At 57.9% G+C, this 25,469-nt stretch overlaps 1 protein-coding gene across 1 annotated transcript; it reads right to left on the reverse strand.

Annotated features, from left to right (window-relative positions):
- Positions 1–811: 811 nt before the first annotated feature.
- Positions 812–24,517, reverse strand: CLPTM1 (CLPTM1 regulator of GABA type A receptor forward trafficking). The gene is made up of 14 exons (XM_036746854.1): positions 24,006–24,517; positions 18,957–19,069; positions 13,366–13,489; positions 12,410–12,568; positions 9,891–10,008; positions 8,764–8,849; positions 7,031–7,151; positions 6,066–6,310; positions 5,380–5,473; positions 4,645–4,835; positions 4,281–4,376; positions 3,768–3,903; positions 2,535–2,702; positions 812–1,398 (listed from the first exon to the last, which is right to left on the reverse strand). The coding sequence occupies exons 1-14, from the start codon at positions 24,084–24,086 to the stop codon at positions 1,196–1,198; spliced, it is 1,935 nt and encodes a 644-aa protein (XP_036602749.1). The 5' UTR covers positions 24,087–24,517; the 3' UTR covers positions 812–1,195.
- Positions 24,518–25,469: the final 952 nt, after the last annotated feature.

Genomic DNA, 25,469 nt, shown 5'->3' on the forward strand with positions numbered 1-25,469 from the left:
CCCCGTGGGCCGCAGCAGAGCTGGGCAGGAGTCAGAGCCGGGCCGGGCCGGGCCGCGGGGGGCGGGGGAGGCAGCGGGAGGTGGGGGCGGGGCCGCGGAATTCCCCGGCGCCGCGGAACCCGCCGCCCCCATTGGCCTGGCCCGGCCCGTGACGTAACGGCGGGTGGAGCGGGGAAACCCCCGCGCGCCACGTGACCTTGGGCCGGCCGCCTGGGCCCGGGGGCTGGGCCGGCCGGGAAGAGGGGCGGGGCCTGACCCAGGGGATCCCGGCGCTGGAGGGAACAATCCCCTCATTTTGAGTAGGGATTCGAATCTGGGTCCTTCGATTTCCGAGCTGGAGCTCTTCCTACTTTACCCTTGTTTGAGGAAGGGGAATTTGGTGGTGGGGGGGGGGGTCCAACGGGTACGAGCGATCTCGAGGGAGATGGGGGCAGAAAAGTGCGGGGGCACACAAGGGCTCCCAAAAGATGGGACAGGGGGAAGCTCAGGATTTTGGGGGCGCAGTCTGGGTCACGCTGGCCCAGGAACCAGGACCTCTTTGGGGGGGCAGGGACGGGGGTGGGAGGGGCCACAGCCCTCTCAGGAGAGGGGAATGGTGGGAGGACAATCGTGGAGGCCCCCCCCCCCCCCCCCCCCCCCCGCCAGGCATCCCTATGGCCCAGGATGAGCCCAGGTTCGCAGTAAGTGAGGCAACCGGGAAGGGGCAGCACAGCTGACAGCAAGGGCGGGGGCGGAAGGGGCTCTGGGGAACTGTCCAGCAGCCCTGAGGACGCAGCGATGGGCACCAGCAGAAGGAGAACGTGCCCTGGCATAAGTTAAACACCCATATGAATTTATTAAATCCAGAGTCTGTGTTGGGGGAGGAGGGACGTAGGAAGGGATGAGATGGATCTGGGGGTCGGGAGGGAGAGCTCTGGGGCCTCAGCCCCCTCCCACCCCACCTCCCCGCCATGATGCGATGGCTTACAATGATTACAGATGGCGCTGGAACCGACATGGACAGACAGGCAGGGAACGCCCTGCTCCCCACGCTCCCAACACCAGCCTTTCCCCCCACATCACAACAGGGGAGTGTTCCCCTGTCCCCTGCCAGCTCCCTCCCTCCCCGTCTGTCCAGGGCAGGGGGATGGGGTCACAGTGAGCTGGGGGGGACATGGGAAGAATGTTGGTGGCCAGGGAAACCAGGGGAAAGAGACTAATCCTTCTTCTTGTCCTCTGCCGGTTTGGGGGCCGGGCCCTGGTCCTGTCCAGGGAGAGGGCCATCCCTACTGGGGGCTGCTGGCGGCGTCAGGGCTGCCACAGCTGTCTGTGCCTCCCCACTCATTCCAAACTCGTTCACCCGCGTGGGATCCACCCGGTATATCCACCGCTGATAAAGGTAGATGAAGAAGACCACGTCTGGAAAAGAGAGAGACCAGTGAGAGGTCCAAGCGGGGTCAAGCTGCCTTCCCTGCCCCCTCAGCTGGCCCAAGGCTCCTCTCAGCTGCCTCAAGACACAACTTCTTCATGTGGATCACAGACTTAGAGATGGAAGGGCCTTTGGAGGCCACCAAGTCTAACTTCGTTTTACAGACGAGACTGAGACATGTAATTGGGGAGAAATGAAATATGTCAGTGACAGCAAAAGAAAAAAAAAAGAATTCAGAGAAACTTGGGAAGACTTATATGAATTAATACAGAGTGCACTGGGCAGAATCAGGAGAACAACTTATATGACCACAGAAATGTAAAGGAAAACAACTCAGAAAAATTTAATTTAACTTAGGATTATGGCAGTGACTTGAATGAGCTCACACCACTACAGTGACCAAGGCAGGATGTGAACCCAGGTCCATGGCCACTGCCTTTGTGGTGGTCCACCTCTTTGATGCATTGAGGAGACCCTGGAGCTGTGGTTCCCAAGCATCCAGTCCCCCTCCCCCGCAGAGGAGGGCTCTGCCATTGTGGACTGCCGTCCCTGTTCTGGACTCAGCCACAGTCTGCCAGCTCAGCACCCCCTTGTTCCTAGTCCAGTGCCCAGGACACACCAGGCATTTAGGAAATGTTTACTGAACTGAATTCCAACTAAGAGGAATATGTGACAACAGAAATCTTGCTCCCTCAGAGGTCTTCCTGGCTACTCACCCATCCTTCCATCCACAACCCTTCTTGTCCAATTGGCCTGTCTCTCTCTCCCTCCAACAGGACTCGTGTTAGTCCAAGGAGCTGCCATGGGCACCTCCTGCTCCTGGGGCCTTGCCTAGGGCTGTGCACCCCACTCCCCATCCCTTCAGGCCCCCAGTACCCCCCTTTCCCCATCCCTCCAGGCCCTCACTGCCTCCTCTTCCTCTTGGGGTCTTGCCCAGGGCTCTGTGACCCGCCTCCCCACCCCTCCAGGCCCCCACTGCCTCCTCCTCTCAGGACCTTGCCCAGAGCTCTGCACCCCACTTCCCCATCCCTCCAGCCCCCCCAGTGCCACCTCCTCCTACTCTCAGGGCCTCACTCAGGGCTCTGCACCCTCCTTTCCCCACTCCTCCAGGTCCCCAGGTGCTTACCATCCCTAAGACAGCCGATTCGGTACATCACGGGCATCTTGATGACAAAGGCAAACAAGTCGTCAATGAAAGTGTTGAGGGCTTTGTACGTCAGCATGCGCCAGGGCAGGTGGGCCACTGACTTGAGCTTATAGTTGATAAAGAGCTGGGGCGTCATCGTGATGAAGCCTGGGCATGGATGCAAAGGGGGCAGGTGAAAGCACTGCCAGGGGGCTGGGAAAGGGCCTCAGTTTCCTCATCTGTAGGATTCCTGGGTTGGACCAGACAGCCTCTGAGGGCCTTCCCAGATCTGAACAGGCGATCCTATGACCTCAGAGGCCAACAAGGCCAAAGTCTACATTTTACAGAGAGAGAAAAGGAGGCTTAAAGGCGGTCACTGGGTAATTCCAGGAGTGAACTTGTCAGCCTCTCCCCAGACACCATCAGCATTCCTCAGTGTCCCAGGCCATAGCAGGGAGCTCATGGGCCACAGCATGTCAGTCCTGAGACCTTAGAGGCTACGTGGTCCAGATCCCTCCACTTTAGAGATGAAGAAGCTGAGGCGGGGGGTGGGGGGGCAGTATCCTACCCATTGGGCCCTATCAGGTGATGGGTAAAACATATTGTCACCAGGGCTTCTGGGTATCGCACTGGGGAAGACAGAGGGCTGGCTTGGTTGTAGTGGATGTAGCCAGAGTGTCCACACAAGGTCAGGGGGACACACAGTGTCCCCCATTCTCCTCCCTTAGATGGAAGGCCCTTTCCCCATCCCTGACTCCTTCCCTCAGGCCACCCCTCCAGCCTCTGATCTCAGGGGACCCCAAAGATGTCTGGATCTAGGGCAGGCATTAGCTGCTGGGCCACCCATGCCTGGTCCTGGTGGGGCCTCAGCTCTCCCAGCTGCTTTGTCACCAGGCCATTGGTTCTAAGATATCCCCCAGTGTGGGCAGGGCTGCAGCTCCCCTGGCTCTCTTCTGTGTACGTGTATGACCAGAGGCAGGGAAAAAGCCAGGCCTTTTCAGAGCTCTGTCTGCTCTGCCTTGTGGACAAAAGGATGACGGGACCAAGGGGTCAGAGGGTCTGAGCCCAAGAAAAGCACGAGCCTGCCCAGAGCCCCCAATATTGTCAGCACAACCCCAAGGTCTCTTCTCGGATGCCAAACCCAGCCCCTTTCCTTCCTGCTCTGGGAGAAGGGCTTGCTAACCTGTGCTGGCCTTGAGGAAGGGAGGCTGCATGGGGCTGCCCATCACTCACCGAAGGTCAGCAGGAAGCCATAGAGCATGCTGAGAACCCAGGAGTACCAGCCCTTGTGCTCCATGTACAGGAGGCTGTACACAGCATAGCAACCCAGGAGGGGGAACAGGATCCAAGACAGGTACCTGAACGCCATCTGCATGGGGGGCAGGGAGCAGTGAGCCCGGGATCACACCCGGGGCCTGCTGGGGACCTGTCCTCAGGGCTCCTCCTCTCCCACACCCTTGGCTCTCTGACACTGCCCAAGGGACTTCCCAGGTAACACGCAAGGACTTTGAGCTTCCTAGCATGTGCAGGGTGGAGAGAGGTGTGTGTGTGCATATGCATGCACGGACACCCCAATATACCCATGGGGGTGCCCCCTCCCTCCTGATTCTCCCAGCCCTCCTTCAGGGGAGGCCACAACACCAGTCTCCTCCCTGATGTCCTTCAGGGTCCAGGGCCTGCTTCTTTCCATCTTCCTCCTCCCCACCCCGACCCGTCTTCCCCCAGGGCCCTGTACCCCACACTCACATCATCATAAATTTTGGTGGAAGACTCTATATACGTAGACTTATCCTTGAAGGTCAGGCGGGGGAATACTCCGGCTACCTTGTTCTCTCGGTCCAGCTGTAAGTGGGGGAAAGAGGAGTGAGCAGAGGGAAGGGGGCCACAAGGACCAGCCCCAATGCCCCTCTATTTCCCATACCCCAAGGGGCTCCCCTGGTACTAGAAAACCCCCAATACAAATTCCCCAATCATTAGGGGGGGTGTGGTTCTGGAAACTCCCCATCCTACACTGGGGTCTGGGAGTGGGGGGAGGGGGTGGGGGGAGGAAGCCTGGGGGGACGGGGGACGGGGGTCCTCTGCTTCCCCCCAGCAGAGTGTGGATCCTTACCCGGACATCCATGACCTTGGTTATCTTCCACAGGTCAATCAGGACGCCAATGAAGACGCTGACCTGGACCACAAAGTTGGTCTCATTGTCAAGGATATAGAGTAGGACCACGAGAGACTGGAACACGCCAAAGAAGACAGATCGGACAGAGAGGCCCTCAAGGGACTGCCGGCTGTTCCAAAACTGGATGTCTGTGAGCCCAGGATGGAGGAGGGGGTTGGGAAGTGAAGCCAGAGAGACCAGGGGGCACTTCTGCTCAGGCCATCGGGGGGCTGAGGCAGGCCTGCCTCTGCTCAGACTTGGGGCTCCCCAAAAGTGGGGCACTGTCTCCCCTCACACACTAGGCACTCCCCCAGGTAGAGTTTTCGAAGGAAGCTCCAGGGCTCCCCCTGGTGTTGGGACCCTCTCCTGTCAGACCCAAGGCCCTGGAGTTCCCCTTGGCTCAGGCAGCTGATTCCCTGAAGCTCGGGTGGGGGTAGGAGTGAGGGTGGAGCCTTGCCTGCTCTCTGCCTGGAAGTACCCGCCTGTCACCCCACCCTTCACCACCCCCCTCTTCAGGGACTGCCCTGACCAAGTTGCCCTGAAGCCAAAGATTTGTGGTATCAAACGTCCAACCAGCCTGAAAGCCATCCTACTCTTTCTGGAGGGGAAATAGGGCAGGAGGAAGGGGATGCATCTCTTTGCTCAAAGGGGGACAGAGGGTTGTGCCCCCTTCCCACCCTAGGGGGTTCCTACCATTCTTGAAGGCCAGGAACTCAAAGACACTGTGGACGATCGAGACGATGATGGTAAGGGCCAGGAGGTAGGGGTTGGTCTCGAGGAGGGCCACCTAGAAGGGCAGTGACACACAGAGGGTCAATGGGACTGAGGAGTCATCCCACTGCTTCCTCCACAGGGCCCCAGGCCTGTCTCATGGGCCCTTCCCCCACCGTGGCCACCCACCACCCCCATTCTTGTCCTCTGGTCCCCAAGCCCAGGAGACACAGCGAGAAGGGCATTCAGAGACAAGAAAGAGGGGGAGAGATGAGGGGAAGCCTGGGGAAGAGGCTGCACATCACCCTGCCCACAGGAACCCCTGAGGATGTTCCCACAGGCCGATGCCTCCCTTCTCCCCTTGGCCTGCCCCTGGAGCACGTCCGCATGGAGGTCAGAGGCATTAACATAAGGACTCCAAGCTTAGGAATCCGGTCCCCCGATCCCTGTCATGTGGCCAAGCACCTACTACGTGCCAGGCGCTGTGCTAAGCACTTCCTAAACATCTCATCTGATCTTCCTAAAGACCCTCGGAGACAGGTGCTATAGTTATCTCCATTTCACAAGTGAGGACACTGAGGCAGACACCGCTAAGCAGCTCAGCCCGGGTCCACGCACTGGCTTTGATTCAGGCCCTCCTGGCTCCCACCCACAGCTGTGCCGCTCACCTTGACAGAGTCCTGCTCCTCGTCCGACTGCTCGTACAGGTCCTCCCCCAGGAAGTTCCAGGGCGAGCGGGTACTCTGGGCTGCGTAGAGCTGCCAGCGCCACAGGGACAGGGGGCAGAAGGAGAGGCGCAGGGGCAGGCTGGCCAGCGTCTCATTGATGGGATAGTAGTCTCGCTGCAGGTTCCAGTAGTCATTGAAGTAGATGATGGGGTAGTAATCGCCACTCACCGCATCAAACTGCACGTCTATGGAAGGGGGGCAGGATGGAGGGCCCATCAGGGGGACAGCCCTGGGGCGGCCCATTGTGGGAGGGGCACAGATCCAGCCGGGTCGGGGAGTGCTGAGCAGAGGCTCAAAGCCAGCCCGAGTGGGCCACAAACTATGAGCCCCAGAAACCAGGCCCCCGAACTCTGCCAAGGAGCCTCACGATAGGATGCAAACACAAAGGGAGAGGCCCGGGACTGGTGAGGTCACTGGCAGCTACAGTCCCAGGAGGGATGAGTAAAGCTGCTACCACACAGCTGGGCACCTTCTCCAGGGAGCTGCCTGGAGCACTGAGGGGTAGAGTGACTTGCTCAGAGTCACACAGACAGTATGGGTTGGAGGCAGAACCAGAACCCAGATCTCCTGGGCTCCAAGGCCAGTGCTCTGTCCATGAGACTACACCGCCCTCTGCAAACAGACATCAATCTTATTCCAACACCAAAGTTTCAAGATTCTGACGTGGAGACAGATCTCTGGGGCTGGACGAGGGGAGGAGAGACCCAGCAGGATTCTGAGGCCTGACCACTGAGGCAGGCTCCTGAGCCCCTGGGAGCAGCCCCCAGTTCTGCTGGCAAAAGAGACCTGGCCCATGTGGGAGTGGGACCCACGAGAGGGGAAGAACAGAATGTTGGCATCGAGGCTGGCCTCCTCCCTGCCTTGGAGAGAGGTCTGTGGGCCTCCAGGGGAGGAGTGGTGCTTACACTGGTCCAGTGGTGGAGGCACGCTGCCCTTCACCCAGGGTGTGTGATCATCCACAATGTTGATGGTGAGGTTGGGGTGCCAATGGGAGATGACCTCCACGGGGCCAAAGTCTTCCGCTCGCTGTGGGGGCAAAAGCACAGGGAACGCTGAGCCGGAGGGAGGCCCAGGCTACGCAGCGGCCCGCCTCTGGGTGGTGAGGGCCCAGACAGCTGGGGCAGAGGGCCGCTCACACCTCTCTAGGCCCTTCCAAATGAACCGAAAAGCCCTCGTCAGAGAAATGGGAGCCGAGCTGCAATTTGTGGGCTCTGGCCACTGCACAGGAGGACTTTCCCCCTCACTCATTTCTAATAAAGCCCCATCCACCCCCTGTCCAGAGGCTCTCTCTCCATGAGCCTCCAATCATCATCTGGGCAGGTGACTGAGTCCTCTCTTCTGCCCCTCAAAATGTATCACCCCTTTCCCCATCCCTGCCCCCCACTCAAGCCTCTGAGGAGGCAGGAGCTTTTCTGAGTGGAGGGTGGGCTGGAGTCTGGGGAGACCAAGGCGGGAAGAACAGAGAGCAGGTTCCTGAGGCAGTTTCTCAGCTGAGAATGGGGGTGCCAGGGGAGCCATGGGGGTTTGAGGAGGGAGAAGGTACAGGAGATGAGCCGTGGGGAGGAGAGAGTGAGTCAGCAAAGGAGGGGTACAAGGCCTGGTTCCCAGGCTGGCCTTCGCTGTGGGTGGTGAGTGATGGCACTGCAGGTTGGCAGGGCATGAGCTAAGGACCTTTTCCCTCCAAGTCTCTCCAAGCTCCCGGCCAGTCCTCCTTATCATCTGACCGCTCCTTCTCTGCGGCCCCTCGTCCCCAGTAATGTCAGGTACCCTAAGGCTCTGTACCGAGCCTCTGTCTCTACATTCGCTCTCCTGGTCCACCTGGCTTAAGCCATCGCCTGTGCCATAATCCAACTGTCAGGTTTTCTTCCTGTGATCCCCATCTCAGACTCCCCTTGGAGTTCCCCTGCAGCTGCCCCTGTCACGGCCTCCCTGGTCATCCACATTCCTACCTCAGAGCTGTCTCTGACCCTTCACCCTCCCCAGGGGCTCACAAGTCCCATCAATGCTGCCTCAAGACCAGGGCTGCTTCACCAGGGAGAGGAGGATGTCTTACTCAGAGATCTCAGGGGGTCCATGAACTTAGATGGGGGAAAAAACATCTGTCTTCACTTGTACTAACCTCTATGTGAAATTCAGTTTTCCTCTGTTGTGACTGTAAACAACAAACCCCAGTTGCACCAACATGACATGCTGTGACAAACATCAGTCATTTATCTCTGTTGTTCCGGATTCCAAAATACCATTCACACTCAATCTACCTTGGAAACTGCTGCAGTGTCAGACCTGCCCCTTGATGTGCTTGCACAGCATAAACATGGTTTTTTCATCTTTGAGTCCCTGCATCTCTGCAGGCTTGGCTTCCTTCTGCTTCCATACATTTGGCTTTATGTTTTTAAAGTCTTTATTTGGAGTAGGGCCCCCACCCAGGTCATCAGACTGACCACTGCCATGGCCGAGGATGCACATAGGAAGCCACCCAGAGCCTCCTTCTCCTCGCTCCCCTTCCTTACCAGGCCCGAGGTCACTCCTCCACCACCTCTTATCTCAACAGCCCCTTCAGCCTGAGTCCTTAACTGCACTCTCTGCCATCTCCAAACCAGGGCTATTCTGACAGCAGAGAGCTCTGAACTTGGATTACCTTAATCATCTCAGGGTCAGCTTCTGTCTCGCCTGTCAGCAGGTTTTTAGTCTTCTGAAATCGCCTTCGTTTATACTTGTTGATCACTAAGAGGAAGAGAAGGAGAGAGAGGGAGGGAGAGGGAGGGAAGGAAAGAGAGAGAAGGAAGAGGAAGGGAGAGGAAGGGAATGAGAGAGGGGAGGAGGCAGGGTGAGGGAAGGAGAGGGGGAAGGAGGAGGGAGAGAGAGGGAGAGAGGGAAAGAAGGAGAGAGGGAGGGAAAGAGAGGGGGGAGGAGTGAGGGAGGAGGAGGATGGAAGGAGAGGTGGCGGAGGAGGGAGGAGACTGTGAGGCAGTGGGATACCCAGGTCTGAAGCAGAGCATCAGGGGGCCCAATGAAGCACACAGCAGCCTCTCCCTCCCCCTCACCCAGCTCTGGTCCCCAGTCCTTCAGTGTTCTAGAAGGCCTGATGCCTCTGCCGCGCTCCCCAGCATGCTGCCTGGTGGATCCCTGTAGCTCTCTCAGGCTCACCTCTGAGCCCCAGTTCCTGTCTCCCCACTAACACTGGGATTCCCAAGGCCTCCCCACCAGCCTCCTCCATCTTGTCCTCGCTGTGAGAGGAGGAACCTCCAGAAAGTCCTGGCCTCTTCCTGTCCTGTGACCCTCCTCCAGGGCCCCAGGCTGACACAGTCCTCCCCCCACAGCCTGGCATGGGGCACTATCCTCAGCATGACTGACATTCAAGGCCTCCAGTGCCTAGGATCAATGTCCTCCCCAACCAACTGCTCAAGAAACATCTGCTGAATCGAATGCACCACAGTATCTCCCAGATCTGTCTTCTGGATGAAGTATCGGCCTGAGTCCCTCAAGTAAAATGCCTCCTCTTTCTTCCATCACCAACCCGATTCTCACCAGGCTACCCTCCAGCAGCCTTCTCAGACAGCCCTGGCCCACACCCCTTCCACCTCTTGCCTCCAGCTCCCCAGCAATGAGTAGGGCTGTGCTAGATCTTTCTTGGACTCATCTCCCCTCCCAGGGTTCTCCCTTCAGATGGAAGAGGTTGGCACCAATAGGTGCTGGGGTCCTGGACCGCCCCCACATTCCCTCAGCCCATCAGGAGTGTTGAAGCCGGGGCATATGGGGCCTTACTTCGTGACGTATGTACAGTGGCCAGCCGCCTGTACAAAGCCTTCTGTTTGGGGTCTGGGTGGAAGCCACTTTTGGTGAAGTACACGTGGATGTACATGGAGCCATTCTGCTGTACACTCTGGAAGACAGATGAACAGAGGGCAGGTGATAAGGACCCCCAAAACCACCTCCAGCCACTTGTACCCACCCACTCATACACACTGGCCTCTTCTTTCAGGTCCTACGAGACTGAAAGTCAGTAGACCTGGGTTAGGGTCCCGATCCCTTGCTGGGTGACACAGGACAGGTCCCTCACTCTATCTGAGCTTGTTTCTTTACCCAGCACAGTGCCAAATGAGGTAAGATTTGCAAAGTGCTTTGAAAACTGAAGCGTGCCTTTTCAATGGGATCCCTTCTATTAAAATATTTGCCCTTGCCTTGGCCTCCAGTCCCAAGGGGCCTCACCTCACACCCCCACCCTGGCTACGCTCTTCTCCCTTCCCCATCTTGACCTCTCAGTGAACCAGCTCCACTCTAGCCTGTCCTGGCATCTGAGACCCTTGCCCAGCCACCAAAGCCCAATCTGCAATCATACCCAACATCCGGCTCCTACGTGCTGTTGAACAAAAGTGGGGAAAAGCATGCTGCCATCCTGACAGGGTCCAGATCTACATTGTGGGGGTAGGCAGGCCCTATACCCCTCCCCTCTACCTTCCCCTCCCTCCTCATGCCTCCACAGCTCCCCTGGCACCCCCTCTCAGCTGAGAAGCTGCCTCCTTCTGCCTGCCCTCATGCAGCCTCCCCCACTTCACACTTCATCAGGCCCAGCCCCACTCCTGCTCATCTGCCTGTCCATCCCCATCAGCCATGGCTCTGTCTCTCACTCCCCTCACCAGGTGCCTATGGTCAGAGTCTCCACCTGCTTCCCTCTCCTCTCTTCTTTGCTGTCCAGCTCCTGACCCCACCATCCCACAGGAGCCACTCTGTCCAAACTAACCAGTGAGCTCTTGGTTCTCCGGTCGGTGGCCTTTTCCTGTCCCCCTCCCTCTCTCCTGGCTCTGACCGCTCCTCCTGCTGCCATGGCTGCCTGCCAGGCCTCTGCTGTCTTCCTCCTTCTGCTGTTCACTTGACTACCAGGGACTGGACGCTTCTCTCTAAGCAGACGAGTCTCAGCTCTGCTTGTCCAGCCCTGCCCTCTCCTGACCTCCTGTCTCACGTCTCCAGCTGCCTGGCAAACGTCTCAAAGTGAACATCTAGGAGACGCCTTAAATTTAGAATGTCCAGACAGTCCCTGCCTCCTTCCCTCAGAAAACCTTCCCCTCTTCTTCACTCCCCTCTTACAGTACAGGGCAGTGGCATCTTCCCAGACACCTAGGCCTACACTCTCAGGGTGATCCTCCACTCCTTCCCCCTCTCCCTCTACTTCCAATCTGTTACTGAGGCCTGGTGTTCGGACCTTCCTAATGTCTCCCATGTAAGCCCCCTTCTCTGCCCTGAGCTGGCCTCACCCTGGTCTGGGCCTTCTTCGTACCATGCCTGGGCCATTTCTGCAGCCTGCTCTCTGTTCTTCCTGTCTGAGTCTCCCCAGACTCCAGTCCACCCCCCACTCAGCTGTCATACTGACTTTCCTGAAGCAGAAGTCTGACCTCCATTAATCCCAGTCCTGTTCCATCAGTTGCTGTGGCTCCCCATTACCTCCAGGGAGCCTGCTCTTTGGCACTGAAGGAGCCCTTTATGACCCCTCCCCACTCTCTTCCAACCTTCTTACACCTGACTCCCCCAACATGCACCAAACTGGCCTGCTCCTGGCTGTTCTATCTGCCATCCACACCCTCCCTGCCTCTGCACTGGCTGGCCCCCTCCTGGACCTCTCTCAGCCTCCTGTCCTCCCTGCTAAATTCCTGCCTTTGACAAGAGGCCCTTCCCCCTCCCCCTTAACTCTGGTGTCTTCCCTCTGTCACGATCCTGTCTGCCACTTGTCTGTGCAGAGCTATCTGCATACTGTCCCTCCACTGGACTGGGAGCTCCTTGAGGGCAAGCACGAGTTTCTGTTGCTTTTGTTCAGTTGTTTCAGTCGTGTCCGACTCTCCGTGACCCTATTTGGGTTTTTTTTAGCAAAGATACTGGTTTGCCATTACTCTTCCAGCTCATTTGGAAGATGAGGAAAATGAGGCAAACAGGGAGAAGAGACTTGCCCAGCTAGTGAGAGTCTGAGGCTGGAAGACAAAGCTTCCTGACCCCCGACCCGGCCTCTATCCGTGGTACCACCAGCAGCCACAGGCACTATTTATGCCTATTTCTGTAGCCCCAGCGCTCACCACAACACTTAGCACACAGTAGGTGCTTCGTCAATGCTCCTAACTTGGCCAGATCCAACCACATCCACTTAGGTTTGGGCCACCTTGGAGCGCTCTACTGAGACAGAGCCTGGGTCTCCAATGTGGCTCATGTAGGGAACTCCCCAGGGACCCAAGTCTCTCCTCCCTTCTCTGCACCTCCTGGTCAGGGGTAAACTGAGGCCCACAGCCAGGTGCTCTCACCGGCGGGATGTCGAGCTCGGCATAGTGTTCGTAGCAGCCGTCTGCATTCTCGCCGCTGGTCCAGTCCCCGTAGACGAGGTCTTGCTGCTCCCAGAACAGCGCTGAGGTGGTATTGAAGTCTGTAAAGTGCTCATGCTCAGAGATGTACACGTGCAGGTTCTGTGGAGAGAAGGCCTTGCTCCAGCGTCTGCCCCAACTCCAAGGAGATTGAGGGCTCCACCCAGGCTGGCCGTGGTAGACAGGGGGACACAGGGGCGAAGGCCCCGCAGCCCCTCGGGGCATGGCCCAGGCCTGCGCTCTGGTCCCAGCCAAGCTCTCCTCACCTCTCCCTGCGCCACCGCTGGGGCAGGCCTGAGGCCCGGCAGACACCCCAGTGAGGTGTTTATGGGGGGCCTATACCTCCACACCCATGTGGCCTCCCTTCCCAAACACCCCATTTCAGGCCAATTGGCTCTGGTGCCCAGGCCCACCAGCTGGGAACCTCCTCTGCTCCCTAGGCTCAGCTCAACCCCCCTGAAGCTTCCCACTGTTACTACCATTCCCTCCTTCCCAAACTGTCCTATATCTGCCAATCCACGGGCATCATGCTGCCCACCCAGAAGACAAGAGGAGCCACCCGTGGACAGGGACTGTGTGTACTTCTGACCCCAAGGCCCAACACAATAAGCATGAGGCTTTGCTGAACTGAACTAAATCACTGGATTTCTCTACAACCTTCTGAGGGCCAACTTCAAGGGAGATGAAAAAGGAAGAGCCCTGCCCCAAACCACAGGAATGGAGCCTGATTCAATATCCCAGACCCACTCCAGCAAGGGGCCTGGGCAGGGCCTTCCCACTAAGGTGACTACACTGAGCAGGCACTAGGACCCCCACCATCCTGCAGCCTGTCCATGTCCACCGCAGGCTTGTCCCCAGCCTGGCCCCCCCACTGCCCTCCCGCTCCCCACACTCTTTACCATTAAAGTGTCCTTTGGGAAGAGGTTGCGGCTGGGCACCCGGGGGGCTCCCCCGGGGCTGGTTGGGTCCTGTGGTGCCGGCCCACGACGAAACCAACAGCTGATGGCCCAGATAATGAAGATCCTGCAGGGGTGGGAGGGGAGAGGAGGGAAGGATGAGCGAACATGGATGCTAGGAGGGCCTGCTGTCAGGCAGAGTATGAGGAGTCATGTGTCAGCTCAGTGGGGTGTGGGGAGGTCAATGGCAGAGATAACTCCCAGAGAAAGGCAGGCCAGGGTGCAGAGGGCAGCAAACGGGCAAGGCAGCCTCCTGGAGGCACAGCCACTAAGTCACTTCAAGGCCAGCTTTGCCCGAACTATCTCGAGCTGCCTAGCAAAGTGCTAGTACCAATTACCACCTCTGTGCTGTGTGACCATGGGCAAGTTGTTCAGCATCTCTGGGCCTTAAAGGGTCAGACAAGACAATCTCTTCCAGCTCTCACCCTCTGAATCTGAGAATCTGGAAGTCAGGTCACCAAAATCCCAGGGAGCCGTGGCTTTGTGGGCTCATCTCAGCCAGAAGGCTGAGAGAGCATGAGGCCTTGAATTGACCGTGGACCCAATGTTACCCTTGGCTCCTCCCAGCGGCCCTCACCACCTCTGTTCACCCCACCCCCACTGAATGGCCACTATACTCTCCCTGCTCACCCCTCACCCCCACCCCAAGCCCAGTTCAAGCACCATGTTTGCCTGAGGCCTTGCCTGGCTGCACAGCCCTCCCTGGCAAGGCTACTCTGGATCTACTGGGTCTGTGTCCCAGATCCACACACACACCAATCCACCAGTCTGTCTGTCTACCTCCGTCCATCCACATCTCTCTGTCTCCCTCTCTACCGAGCTAGGCATGATGCTTCTCCCATCAGAACATACACCCTTAACATGACTAAAAGCAAATTGTTTTGCATGACTATACATATTTATGATAGGTTTTGTTTTCTTTTCTTCTCGAAGGGGAAAGAATTTGGAACTGAAAAGAAAAACGAAAAAGTCTCTGTGCTTTGAAAAAATAGAAATAATTTTTAAAAAAATGTAAACTTGAAGGCAGGGAGGAAGTCAAGTGTGAGGGGCTGGAAAAGAGCACTGGGTTCGGATCCTGCCTCAGTTTGCCAGCCCATCCCTCAGCCCTTGAGTGCAATGCCACAGCTGTTTCCTTTGGTCCTTGGCTCCCCAGGGCCCAGTACCAAACAAGAGAGAAAACAATGGCTGGTTGACTGCAGAGCTGTGCTGGCAGCAGCACAGGACCAGAGTGATAAGATGCCTGGCCTCGAACCCTGGCTCTGCTGCCATCTACCAGTCTGCTACAGGCCCAGGGGCCTCAAGAGAACTAGGGACGTCCTTCCCACCACACCTCACAACCCATCTACACAGGCCTTAAGAGGGGCTCTACTGCTCAGAGGGAGGACAACAAGGGGTGGGGGTGGCCTTCACATAAGAAATCCACGCAGGGTTTTCCGGTGACTGTGGTCTCAGGAGGGCCCTGCCTGGCAGCTGGCTGATCCCAGGGGAGGCCCTCACTGCCTCACCCCACATAGACGGCAGCCTCACCCTGTCCTCTGGGGCAGGAGCTCCCTGGGCAGTGCCCCAACAGCCCCTCCAGAGGGGCCAAAAAGCAGGAGGGCCTGTGTGCAAATCCTGCCACTGCCACTTATTGGTCAGGTAACCTCAGGCAAACCACTTAACCTTCCTTCTCTACAAAACCAGAGGTTGGATGAGTCCTTTCCACTGTGGATGGTGACCCTGAAAAAAGAGACAGAAGGAAAGGAGGAAGAGGGAGAGAGAGGGAAAAGAGGAAGACAGTGACAGCAGACCCTTCCCCCTGAGGCTGAGGGAAAGCAGCCCCTGCCAGCCAGGGCCATGCCCAGAGTCCTGGTGTGGTCTTCAGGGCCCAGAGCCAGAGCTTCCTCTCAAAGACCAAGAAAGGTCACAGGGTCAGGGGGCAGATGGGAAAACCTGAGGGGTGGCGGGTGAAAGGACTGGCCAGAGGCCCCTCCAGGGTTAAGGGCAGAGATGGGAAAAGCCAGAAGCCCAGGACACTGGAGCAGGAGGGATCCTGGAGACAGTGCAGGCCAAGCCCTGGTCAAGACAGCCCTCAGGGGAGCTCAGCCCCTGAAGGGCCCTCAGCAGCCTGTCCTCCCCTGGGGCTTTCCTCACCACAAGGCTGGGAGGGCGAGAGAACCTCACAGTTGTTACAATCTGGAAGCAGGGCCTGTCCAAGATTTTACAAAAAGAAGAGGGGGGTACCTGCTCACTCTTCAGCAGCCCCCATTTAAAGGCAGGAACAACTGTGATTCAAGAAAAGACAAGTCACCAAGAGGCTGGCAATGAAGGCCAGCCAGGGCTGCCCTTGCCCATCACAGGCTGCTGCCCTCAGCGTGCAAGAGGAAGGAGGTGCAGAGATGGGCCTGCCCACTGTCTGTCAGGCAGGGCACGACCACTGCAGGGCCAAGCAGAAAGGTGTTGAGCACGGACGGGCTGAGCCATATGTGTCCCTGAATCCAGCTAACTCAGGGGAAACAGGCCCAGAAAGGGGTGGGTCTGCCCCATGGTCACCAAGCACAGGCCAAGCAATAGCGGAAGCCCAGGCTCGTGGCTGCACCCTGAGCTATCTCGATATGGAAGGGCTGGTGCCTCGGCCACAGCATCGCAGAAAGCAAGTAAGCAAGCGGAATGAGACAAGGCCCCAGTGGAGGCTGCCACAAGTTTCCCCTGTGACCCAGACAAGTCCTTTCCCTGACTCTTCATGTCCTCATCAGAGCACCAGGCCCGGGGTCAAGAAGACCTGTGTCTGAAGCCAGCCTCAGACAGCTGCAAGCTGTGTGACCCTGGGTAAGCAATTTCACAGCTGCCTGCCTCAATTTCCTCATCTGTTAAAGGGGAATCATTTCAGCCCCTACCTCTCAGGGTGAAGGATCAAACAAGGGAACATCTGTAAAGTGCTTGGCCCAGTGCCAGGCACATAGGTGCTCTATAAAGCCTCCCTCTGTAAAATGTGGAAACTGCCCCAGGCTCTGCCCAAAGGAGGGGGGTGGAGCAGCTGGTTTCTAAAGTCACCAGTACACTGGTGTTCTTGGCAGGGCAGCATGCACGTGGCAGTGCACAGACCCAGGCTCACAGCGCCCATCTGGAGTTCAAAGGGCATGTGGGGGCCAGCTGAGTCCAGCGCCTGCTGGTGACAGATGGCCCCAGGCAGTGAAGTGTCAGGAGGAGGGTCTGACTCGACGTCACACCGGACTGAATCTCTCTCCTGGCCTGTCCCAGGGGACCCAGCCCATTCTCTTCCCTAAACTACAGCTAATGCCAAGCCATCCGCTACCATCCTCCAGTCAAGGGGCCTGTATGTAATCCCAGAGCGGGCCAGGGCCCTGCTCCAGGCCTCAGCTTCCAAAACCTACAAAGGGGGTGTAATAGCAAGCAGGATGGGAGTTTAGACTGTTTTTTCTTTTGGAATGCTTCTCAGCACTAAGGCAATCAAGTGCCTTTGATTGAATCAAGAATCTACGACGACCTGCTTACGTCACAAGAAAGCCTAAGTCACATGAGTTTGAGTTGCATGGTTGTGATACCCTCTGTGGGCTGACCCAGAAGAAATGTACATATACTCTGAGGTTAGCATTTTGCTTGGGGCTCACTCACTGGAAGAATGCCATGTGATTTGATCAGATGAGACTCTGGAGCGCCCCCCCCCCCCCCCCCCCCGCTTTGAAAACCCAGATGTTGGTGCTTCTGTCTCTGGTAACTATGTATGTATTGCTATGGACACAGTTAGAAGCCCTGTATGCTGATTTGTGTTATTTGCTCTGTTTATATAATTTTTGCTTGCAATTTCTGTTTGTGTTTCCTCCGAAGTTCAGGATGCTTTTTCCCCTGAACTAAGTGAATGACATATGTATGTTTTATTAAAGTGAGACTGTAAACCCCTTAAAGTTGCTTTCCTTAGAAAAGCAGATCAAAGAACCTCTGCTAGCAGCCCTCCTGTGTACTGGTGTTATTGGCTTTACACCTCTGCAGCAGATGCAAGCAGCACTGTTGTCACAGGGGGACAGGACTAGTTGCTCCCTGAGGCCCCTTCTGGAGCCTATGAGACCAAGATCTGTCTGTTTCCCACACTTTGTGACTCGACATACCTGATTCCCCCCGCCAAGTCTGGCTTTGTTGATGAGTATGTATGTGCACGCACGCGCGCGCACACGCACACACACACACACACACACACACACACACACACACACATCAACTTTTAAAGATTTGGGCCAACCTGGTCTCATCCAAAGACACCCCTGTGTCCTGTTCTCCCAAGAGCTCCTGGGGGACAAGGCCCTTCTCAGCAGGGCTGTAGTGCTGGCTGGCCCCTCCCCCAGGCTCAGCCAGCTTCTCTGTGCAGATAAGGCCCATGTCCCCTATCTCCAGGGCAGGTCTTGGCACTGGTCTCCATACCACACCTGCTCCCTGTCTGCTCCTCCCACCCACAGAGTCACACCCTAACACAGGTCCTAATCCCCTCCTTCCTGGACTGATACACTTCTGGGTGTCTCCTTATCTCTACGTCAGGGATTCTGGACAAGGCTATTCCTGGAAATCCAACCACAGCTAGACCAGCCCTGGCTTCTTGCTGAAATAGAGCATTTCCTTCAGTTCTTTTTTTTTTCTTTTGTTTTTTCGGAAGGGGAGAGGCAAGGCAATCGGGGTTAAGTGACTTGCCCAAGGTCACACAGCTAGTAAGCGGCAAGTGTCCGAGGCTGGATTTGAACTCAGGTCCTACTAACTCCAGGGCCGGTGCCACCTACCTGCCCCTCCTTCAGTTCTTTAAGAGGTTATTTATTCTGAGAAGGGCCCCCTGCCACATCCCTACTCCTTCCCTTGGGTCATCAAACTGCAGTGGCTCCCCATCATCTCCAAGACCAAATGGAGCTGCCGCGGCTTGACCCTCACCAGCTGGGCCCTGGCCACCTTCCCAACCAGAGGACCTCCTCCCCATCTCTCATGCTTGGCACACCTTCTCTCCTCACGTCTACAAAGAATCCAGCTTGTCCTTCAGGCCTAGGCCCTGGCACTGCCTCCTACAAGAAGCCCTTCTGGATTCGCTGTGGGCTCTGTGAGGGCAGAGGCTGGTCTAGCCTGCCTTCCTTTGGATCATAGGCAAATGCCTAGACCAGGACACCAGTGACAGCAAACACTCCCAGTCAAGATGGGGACAAAGTGTTTAAAAAGCTAATGGCCCCTGGGCTGCGCCAATCCAAGTCAAGCACTCTGGGCAGTGTGCCGGCCAAATGCCATCTGGAAACCTGGGTGCAGTTTGGAAGCCAAGGGGACAGAGCACCTTTAGGAGCATGACAAAGGCCCGGAAAGAGACTTGGGGAGGGTTAGCATGGATGCGGCTGCCTGGAGGTGGTCACAGGGAGGAGGGGTGAGGCCTATTCTGGGGTGGGGGTGGGGGGGGAGCTGGGGGGGATGGGCTCCAATCATACCATCCCTGATGAGATCTGCTGGAAACATGGTGGAGGGGAGGGGCCTGCTGAGCACCAGCTGGGCTCAGCAGCCAAGAGGCTCCTTACCTGAATAATACGCCTTTGATGACCTGCCAGGCATTTGGAGCAGCCTGTGGGGCTCGGTTCTGTTGCTGGGTCTCTGTGGGTGCATCTCCTCCAACACTGCCATTGCTGGTCACCTGTGGGAAGCCAGGACAGAGACCCAAGGGCTCAGAATGGAAAGGGAGCTTTGACCTTGGGCTCCCCACCCAGCCTCTTGCCTCCCAATGGGCCCTGGTCAAGGTCTGTGCTCCCCAGTCTGGCCTTCAAGGCCCTCCAGCCTCTCTCCAAACACTTGGGAGAGGCCCAAGGAAACCCCTGCCAGGGCAGGTCAGTGCCTTCGTGGTTTCCAACAGGGCCCAGAACACTGACAGGTGAAGCACCTTGTGGAAGCTGAGTGTATTACTGGCTCTGAGGTCAGCCCCCCACCCACTCTGTCCCAGGTTAGCAGAGCAGTGAAGAAAACAGAACCAGAAGCTTAACCACAAAACTGCCAGACCAGAGTTATCTGGAGCGGCCACATGGGGTCTTAAAGGATTTTTTATTCTCATCATCTGCATCTTACAGCTAAGGAGACTGAGGCACCAGGAGGCGAGAAGGCTGGCTTGAGGCCTCCTTCCACTGGGCCAAACTGCCTCTACCCCTTCTCATAGAGGGGCCCCAGGAGTGTCCCAAGGTCCTGCCTGTCTGCAGCCCTGGGACAATCAATCACCACCCCATGACATACAGACCACAGACCAGCAGAAAAGATGTTTCCCATCCTTGGGCTCATTTCATTCACACGGTTCATGGGAAGAGCTGAGGCTCAGGGGAGGCAGCAGGTCTATACAGCAGGCCTGCCCCCTCTGCCCCAGCCCCCACAGACATTCTGGGGGCCCAGCAGGGTGACCTTGACTGGGTCCTTTCTCTGGGTCTCAGTCTCACAGGATTTAGAGAGCATCTAGCCGAACTCTCACTTTACAGATGTGGAAATAGGCCCAGGGAGGTTAAGAGCCTCAAAATCTAAGCCCTGACCACTGCCACTATGCTATGATGCTGCCTGATTCTTCTCTAAAGGGGAAGGGCTGAGCTGTGAGCCTGGAAACCCAGTGACTTCTTCGTAACCTTGAACAAGTCCCAGAGACTCAAAATCTCACTTTCCTCCATCCCACTCCCCAGCTGGACATCCCCCACCAGGAGCAAGCCCAAGGCAGGGTTGGCTTCTTCCACACAGGTTCCCCTGCTCCAGAAATCCTGGGGTGGGGTGAATGGTCACTCAGAGCCAGAACACAGGAGCTACGGGACATGCCTGGGCTCCTGGGAGAGATGCCTCTCCCTTGACCCAGGAAGCCAAAGCTAAGTGTGAAGAGAAATGACTTTCTCAAGGTCACTCAGCCAGGACATAAATTCGAGGCTCCTTCCCAGAATGTGCTCAGGCCTCCTCAAGCCAGCCTGATGAACAGGCTGCACAAGCTGGGTGGTCATGATTTTCACACTCACAATAGGTCAAAGCTGTCTTTTGACAGACAGACCCACTGAGGCCCGGAGGAAGGTGGGGATTTGTGCAAGGTCACTCAACCAGTCACCGACAGAGCTGCCTGACCCTCCTTTGCTCTTTCTCTTATTCTGTGACATTGGAAAAACTGTTTCCAAACTGAAATTTTCAAAAAAAATGTTCTAGAAGATCCTTTCCTACTGACTAGGAAAACCTGAGGGAGGGCATTCCCTTGCAGACCAGGCGGGGCTGGGCAAGGAAGCCATCCCCCACCCCTGGTCTGACACAACCACAGCTGTCACCATCCTGCACTCTGCTCCCATGATGCTGTTATTTCTGGGCTGGAGGGAAGACTATGGTCTTAAACAGGCCAGGCTGGCCACCTCCTCCCAGACCCCTCCCAGGCCCCAGGATTCTCTCCCAGCTTAGGTCCAGATGGAGCTGTTGTCAGATTTGGGATCCTAGACCACCCCAGAAAGTCATGTCTACCTGCCCCAGCCTCCTGGGCTCTTCCCTCCCCTCCAGATTCCTCAGCGCTGGCCCTGGCCACCTCACTGTCTCTCGCTTCAATCTACCTCCCCATGAAAGTGAGAGTCCCCATCAGCCTGACCCACAGGACAGGGACTTTCCTCATAGGTCCTTGTGGCTTCCTGATTCCCCCTCCTGTATACGAGAACAGAGAAAGGAAGACTGACCCACCACAACAGGCAGAGTTTTCACACTCTCCAGGCCACTGCTGTAACCACCATGGGGAAGAATGGGACAGTCCTGGGTTCAAGACCAACTGACTCATTTGGAGACCTGGGCAGAGCACTGTCTGGGCCTCAGTTTCCCTATGGGTAAAGTGAGGGGCCTGGCCTGGAGGCGGAGGCAGCATGAGGTGTGTGACCTTGGGCAAGTCCCTCCAGCTTGTGGGGCCTGTTTCCTCATCTCTAAGATGGGAAGGCTGGCCTGCAGGCCATCTCTAGGGGATGCAGGAGGACCCCCTCCTTTGCACAAGCATTTAGGGTTAGGGCGGAGGCCCCAGCATGTCACTGACTCTTTGGTCCATGACCGCCTAGCCAAGTCCAGAGCCACGTCCGCTGGGCCACTTCTGGCCTGGGCTTTTCCGTCAAAGAGCACCCCACACACAGCAGAGGCATCTCAGGGCAGCTTCCAAGGCACAAAGTGTCTGTGCATGACTGGTGTTTTCTAGGATTGGGTGGGTAGGTGCTGTGGCCGCCAAGGAGAAAGCCCTGACCAGGCTTAGCAATGGTGGCCAGGCCATTGAGGCCCCAAACCAGCATGCATCAGGGAGGGCTCTACACCCTCCTGATACCCCACATTAGTTCCCCCCCTTCCCAAGACCCCGATAATAACCCAACTTGTGCCCTACTTCAGGAAGCTGCCCTGGCTGATCCGAGTCTACAAGATTCTGGTGACATTCATCAACCTGGCATTTGAGGCTTCCAAAGCCTTGCTCCTACCCTTGACAAGACTTAACCCCAGGGTCCCCCTTCTCCCTGACACTGGGCCCTCCCCACTCTTCCAAGGCCCAACCTAAGCCTTAGGGGGCTCGTGTTCTCTCTCCTGTCTCCCTTTGTCTCTCTCCATCCTTCCCTCTTTCGTCTTTTTCTTTCCCATTTCTCTGTCTCCTTTCGGCTCTCCCTCCATCTCTCTTTCTCTCTCTGTCTCTCTCTTCCTGTCTCTCCATTCCTCCCTCCCTCCTTCTCCACCTCCTCTCTCTCTCCATCTCTTTTCCTTCCTGTCTCTCTATACCTCCCTCTCTCCTTCCCCCTCTTCTCTCTCCTCTACCTCTCTCCACTCCTCCCTCTCTCCTTCCCTATCTCCCCTCCTGTCTCCATTCCTCCCTCCCTCCTTCCCTCTTTCTCCACCTCTCTCCCTTCTCCTGCCTCCTTCTCCCTCATGTCTCTCTTCCTGTCTCTTCACCCCTTCTCTCCTTCCCCCTCTTTCCTCTCTCCCCTACCTCTCTCCATTCCTCTCCTTCCCCCCTTCTCTGACTCCTCCTTCCCTTGTTCCCCCCCTTCCCTCTGTTTGTCTCTCTGTCTCCATCTCTCTCTCTCTATCTTTCCCTCTCCCGATCCCTGGCTTCTGTCTCCATCCTCTGAGCTCCCAGGCCCCTCCCTGGATCCTGAGCTCTCTTAGCCTGGGAGAACTGTCACCTTGCCCTAAGGAGGTAGTGTTTGTTCTGCTGTGCCCCAGACAGGGAGCTGCCCCCTCCTACTTGGACATGGGCCGAACACCCCCCCCCCAAGAGCTGGGCCCACGGGGGCTCAGCACCAGGTAAGCTTGGCTGTCACAAGGCAGAGCAGCAAGACCACACACAGGACAAAGTTACTGACACCATAGATGACCTTAGCCAAGTGTGTTCCTCACTGCAGACCTCGGTTTCCCCCATCTGTAAAGTGAGGGGCTGGGGTCTAAAAGCAGACCCCTAGGGACCCTCCCTCCCCACGTGGTCGGAGGCAGCGACCTGTCTTCATCAGGGTCGGATCTCACTCACCAGGGAGAAGGGGGAAGGGGGTGGGGATCCCCAGCTTTTAAGATAGGTGAGAAAAGACTTGAAAAAGGAGGAATGGGAGTATGAATGTTGTGGGGTGGGGGGCTTGGAGGGGGCACCAGGAGAGCACTTGGAGGAAGGGCTCCATAGGCCAGGCTGTGGGCAGGGGCCAGCAACCAGCCAAGATGCCCAGGAGAAGCTGGAGGCCAGGGAAGGCCACACTGGGAGAGAGGAGGGGGTCTGAGGTGGCCGAAGTCAGCCACCCCATTGCCCTCATTACAGCCTCGAGGGAAGGAGGTGACCCCGGGAAGCCTCTGGGGCTGGGAGCCGCCTGGGCAGGGGCAGAAGGAGGAGCCGAGGCTGGACTTTGGACCAAGACAGGCTTGGAATCACCCTCGCTGCTGACCCCCCTGAGCCTCAGTTTCTTCGTGCTATAGACGAAGACTACCAAGCCTTTCAGGAAAGCTGACAGGCTTGGAGGTGTGCGGGGAGGGGGGGGAGGGAGCTCTGTCCATCTGTCTGTCCATCAGTCCGTCTGCCTGCCCACCCATGTATCTGGCCACCTGCCCCTCCCACTGTGTCCAGTCATCACACACGGTCCGAGGAAGGTGCACATTCACCAGATTGGACCCCGCGGGGACAAATTAGGAGGTGGGGGTTGGGGGACGGAGGGAGGTCGAGGGAGGGCTCCGGGCTGCCCAAGCCGGGGCAGACGAGTGGACCGAGATTTTTCGAAAAAAGACGCGTCCTCCCCCCGTGGGCCGCCCACCTGGGAGGGGGAGGGGGCCGCGAGGCAGGTGGGGGGCGGCAGGGGCAGAAAGCCGCGGAAATCCTCGGGCTAGCAAGGCTCGGGACGCCCAGGCACCGGCCTGGGGCGGGGAGCAGGTGGGAGCCACAGTCGGGTGGAAGGGAGGGCGGCGCGACGCGGAGTGCGGGGGCACGCCCCGGGAGGGGGTCCGAGGGGTCGCCCGGAGACGCCGCGGGGCTCGGGCCCGGCGCGGGAAGGGCCCAGCCGGGGAGGCCGCGCAGCGCAGGGCCGGGCCGCGCCAAGCCGCCGCCGGGGCCGTCTGCTCTCCTCCCGCCCGCCAGGCCGGCCGCCTACCTGCCCGGAGCTGCCTCCGGTCACCGTCGCCGCGGCCGCCACTTCGCTCGGGCTCCCATCCGCCTCCTGCGCAACCGCCATCTTCCTGCTCCGTGTCCCCGCCCCCCCCCGCAGGCCCCGCCCCGTTGCTCCCGATCTCGCGAGAACTGTCCCGGGCTGCCGGCACCCGTAGCAATGTCCAACGGGCCACCGTACCCCGCTCCGAGTCTCTAAGCCCGGCACAAGCGCGTGCTCTTCGGGAGCCGCTCTCTAGTACGCGGGTACCAAGGCCGCTGCCGGCCGCCACCCACGTCCCCTGTCGTCAAGTGCCCTTGTGCTGACCCCTCATTTCCGAGGCCCAGTTCTCGTCCGGTCGGCGGCCCCCTACCCTACCTGGCCAGCGTTCGCGGTCGCCCCCCTCCCCCCTTCGGCCACGCCTCCGACCGTTGTCAGTAGCGCTCCTCCTTTACCAGGCCCCAGCCTCTAACCTGCCCATCCGCCACACCCCCGCTCCCTTCTTGCGAGGTCCCTCCTCAGCCACCGTCCGACGCGCCTTGGGCTACTCCCTTGCTGTTGGTCATGACCAATTTACCTCGTCGCAGTTCCTCTCCCTTCCCCTAGAAGCTTAGTCCCATCGCGGCCACCGTCGAATCTCACCTTTGGCCACGCCCCCGTCCGACGAGACTCGCGAACTGTGCGCAGTCCCTTCCCGGCCACCGTAGCAACTTAGATTCGCCTCGGCTGTTGGCAAATTTGTTTCGTGTGTTCTACTGCCCTGTCTCTCTCCCCCATCCCCTTCGCCACTGCCCGAACCTCCGTCCCCCAGTTCTCCTGCTGGTCCTGGGGGAGGCGCACGCGCCTAGGGGCCCCTCCCCCAGCTTGGCCGGGGTTCAGAGCCGACTGTCTAGATTTCCGTCCTCTTATGTGCCTGAGGGGACGGTCGGTCGCCCTTGGTTACGGGCGATCCTGGTCAGCTTCTTGGCGGAAGTGGCTTCCCGTACTTTCTTTCCGTTTAATTCCCGGTAGAGAGGGGAATAGAGAGCTCCTCGGACACGTCCCCGAGAAGGAAAGGACCCAGGCCCTTCGGGGGCTCCCCCACCCCCAATCCAGCCTCTTGCTCTGACCTCGAACAAGCCCCTTCCCTTGCCCAGCATCGGATCAGCTCCTCATGCACCGCCTCTGAATGGGGGCTCGTACAGAAGGGGAAGGAAAGATCAACGGACCGATCAGCTTTCTTTGTGCACCCCCTGCCACTCCCCCAGAATCAGCCTCCCTTCCCCCATCTCCCTGAGGGGCCCCCCCCCGCACTGGGAGCAGATGGGGGAGGGGACTCCCTCGCCCTTCTCCAGTTTCTGAAACCAGAGTTATTTGCCGAGGTTCGCCAGGCTCTCCGTCCCTTCAGACGCTAAAGAGGCAGCCCTTCTAGGGGGTGGGCCTTACTCCTCGAGTCGCTGAAGCTGCGTTGTTACTTCTGTTTTCACAGCA

The sequence above is a fragment of the Trichosurus vulpecula genome, chromosome 2 (assembly GCF_011100635.1).
Source record: "Trichosurus vulpecula isolate mTriVul1 chromosome 2, mTriVul1.pri, whole genome shotgun sequence".
In the NCBI taxonomy this organism is placed as follows: Eukaryota; Metazoa; Chordata; class Mammalia; order Diprotodontia; family Phalangeridae; genus Trichosurus; species Trichosurus vulpecula.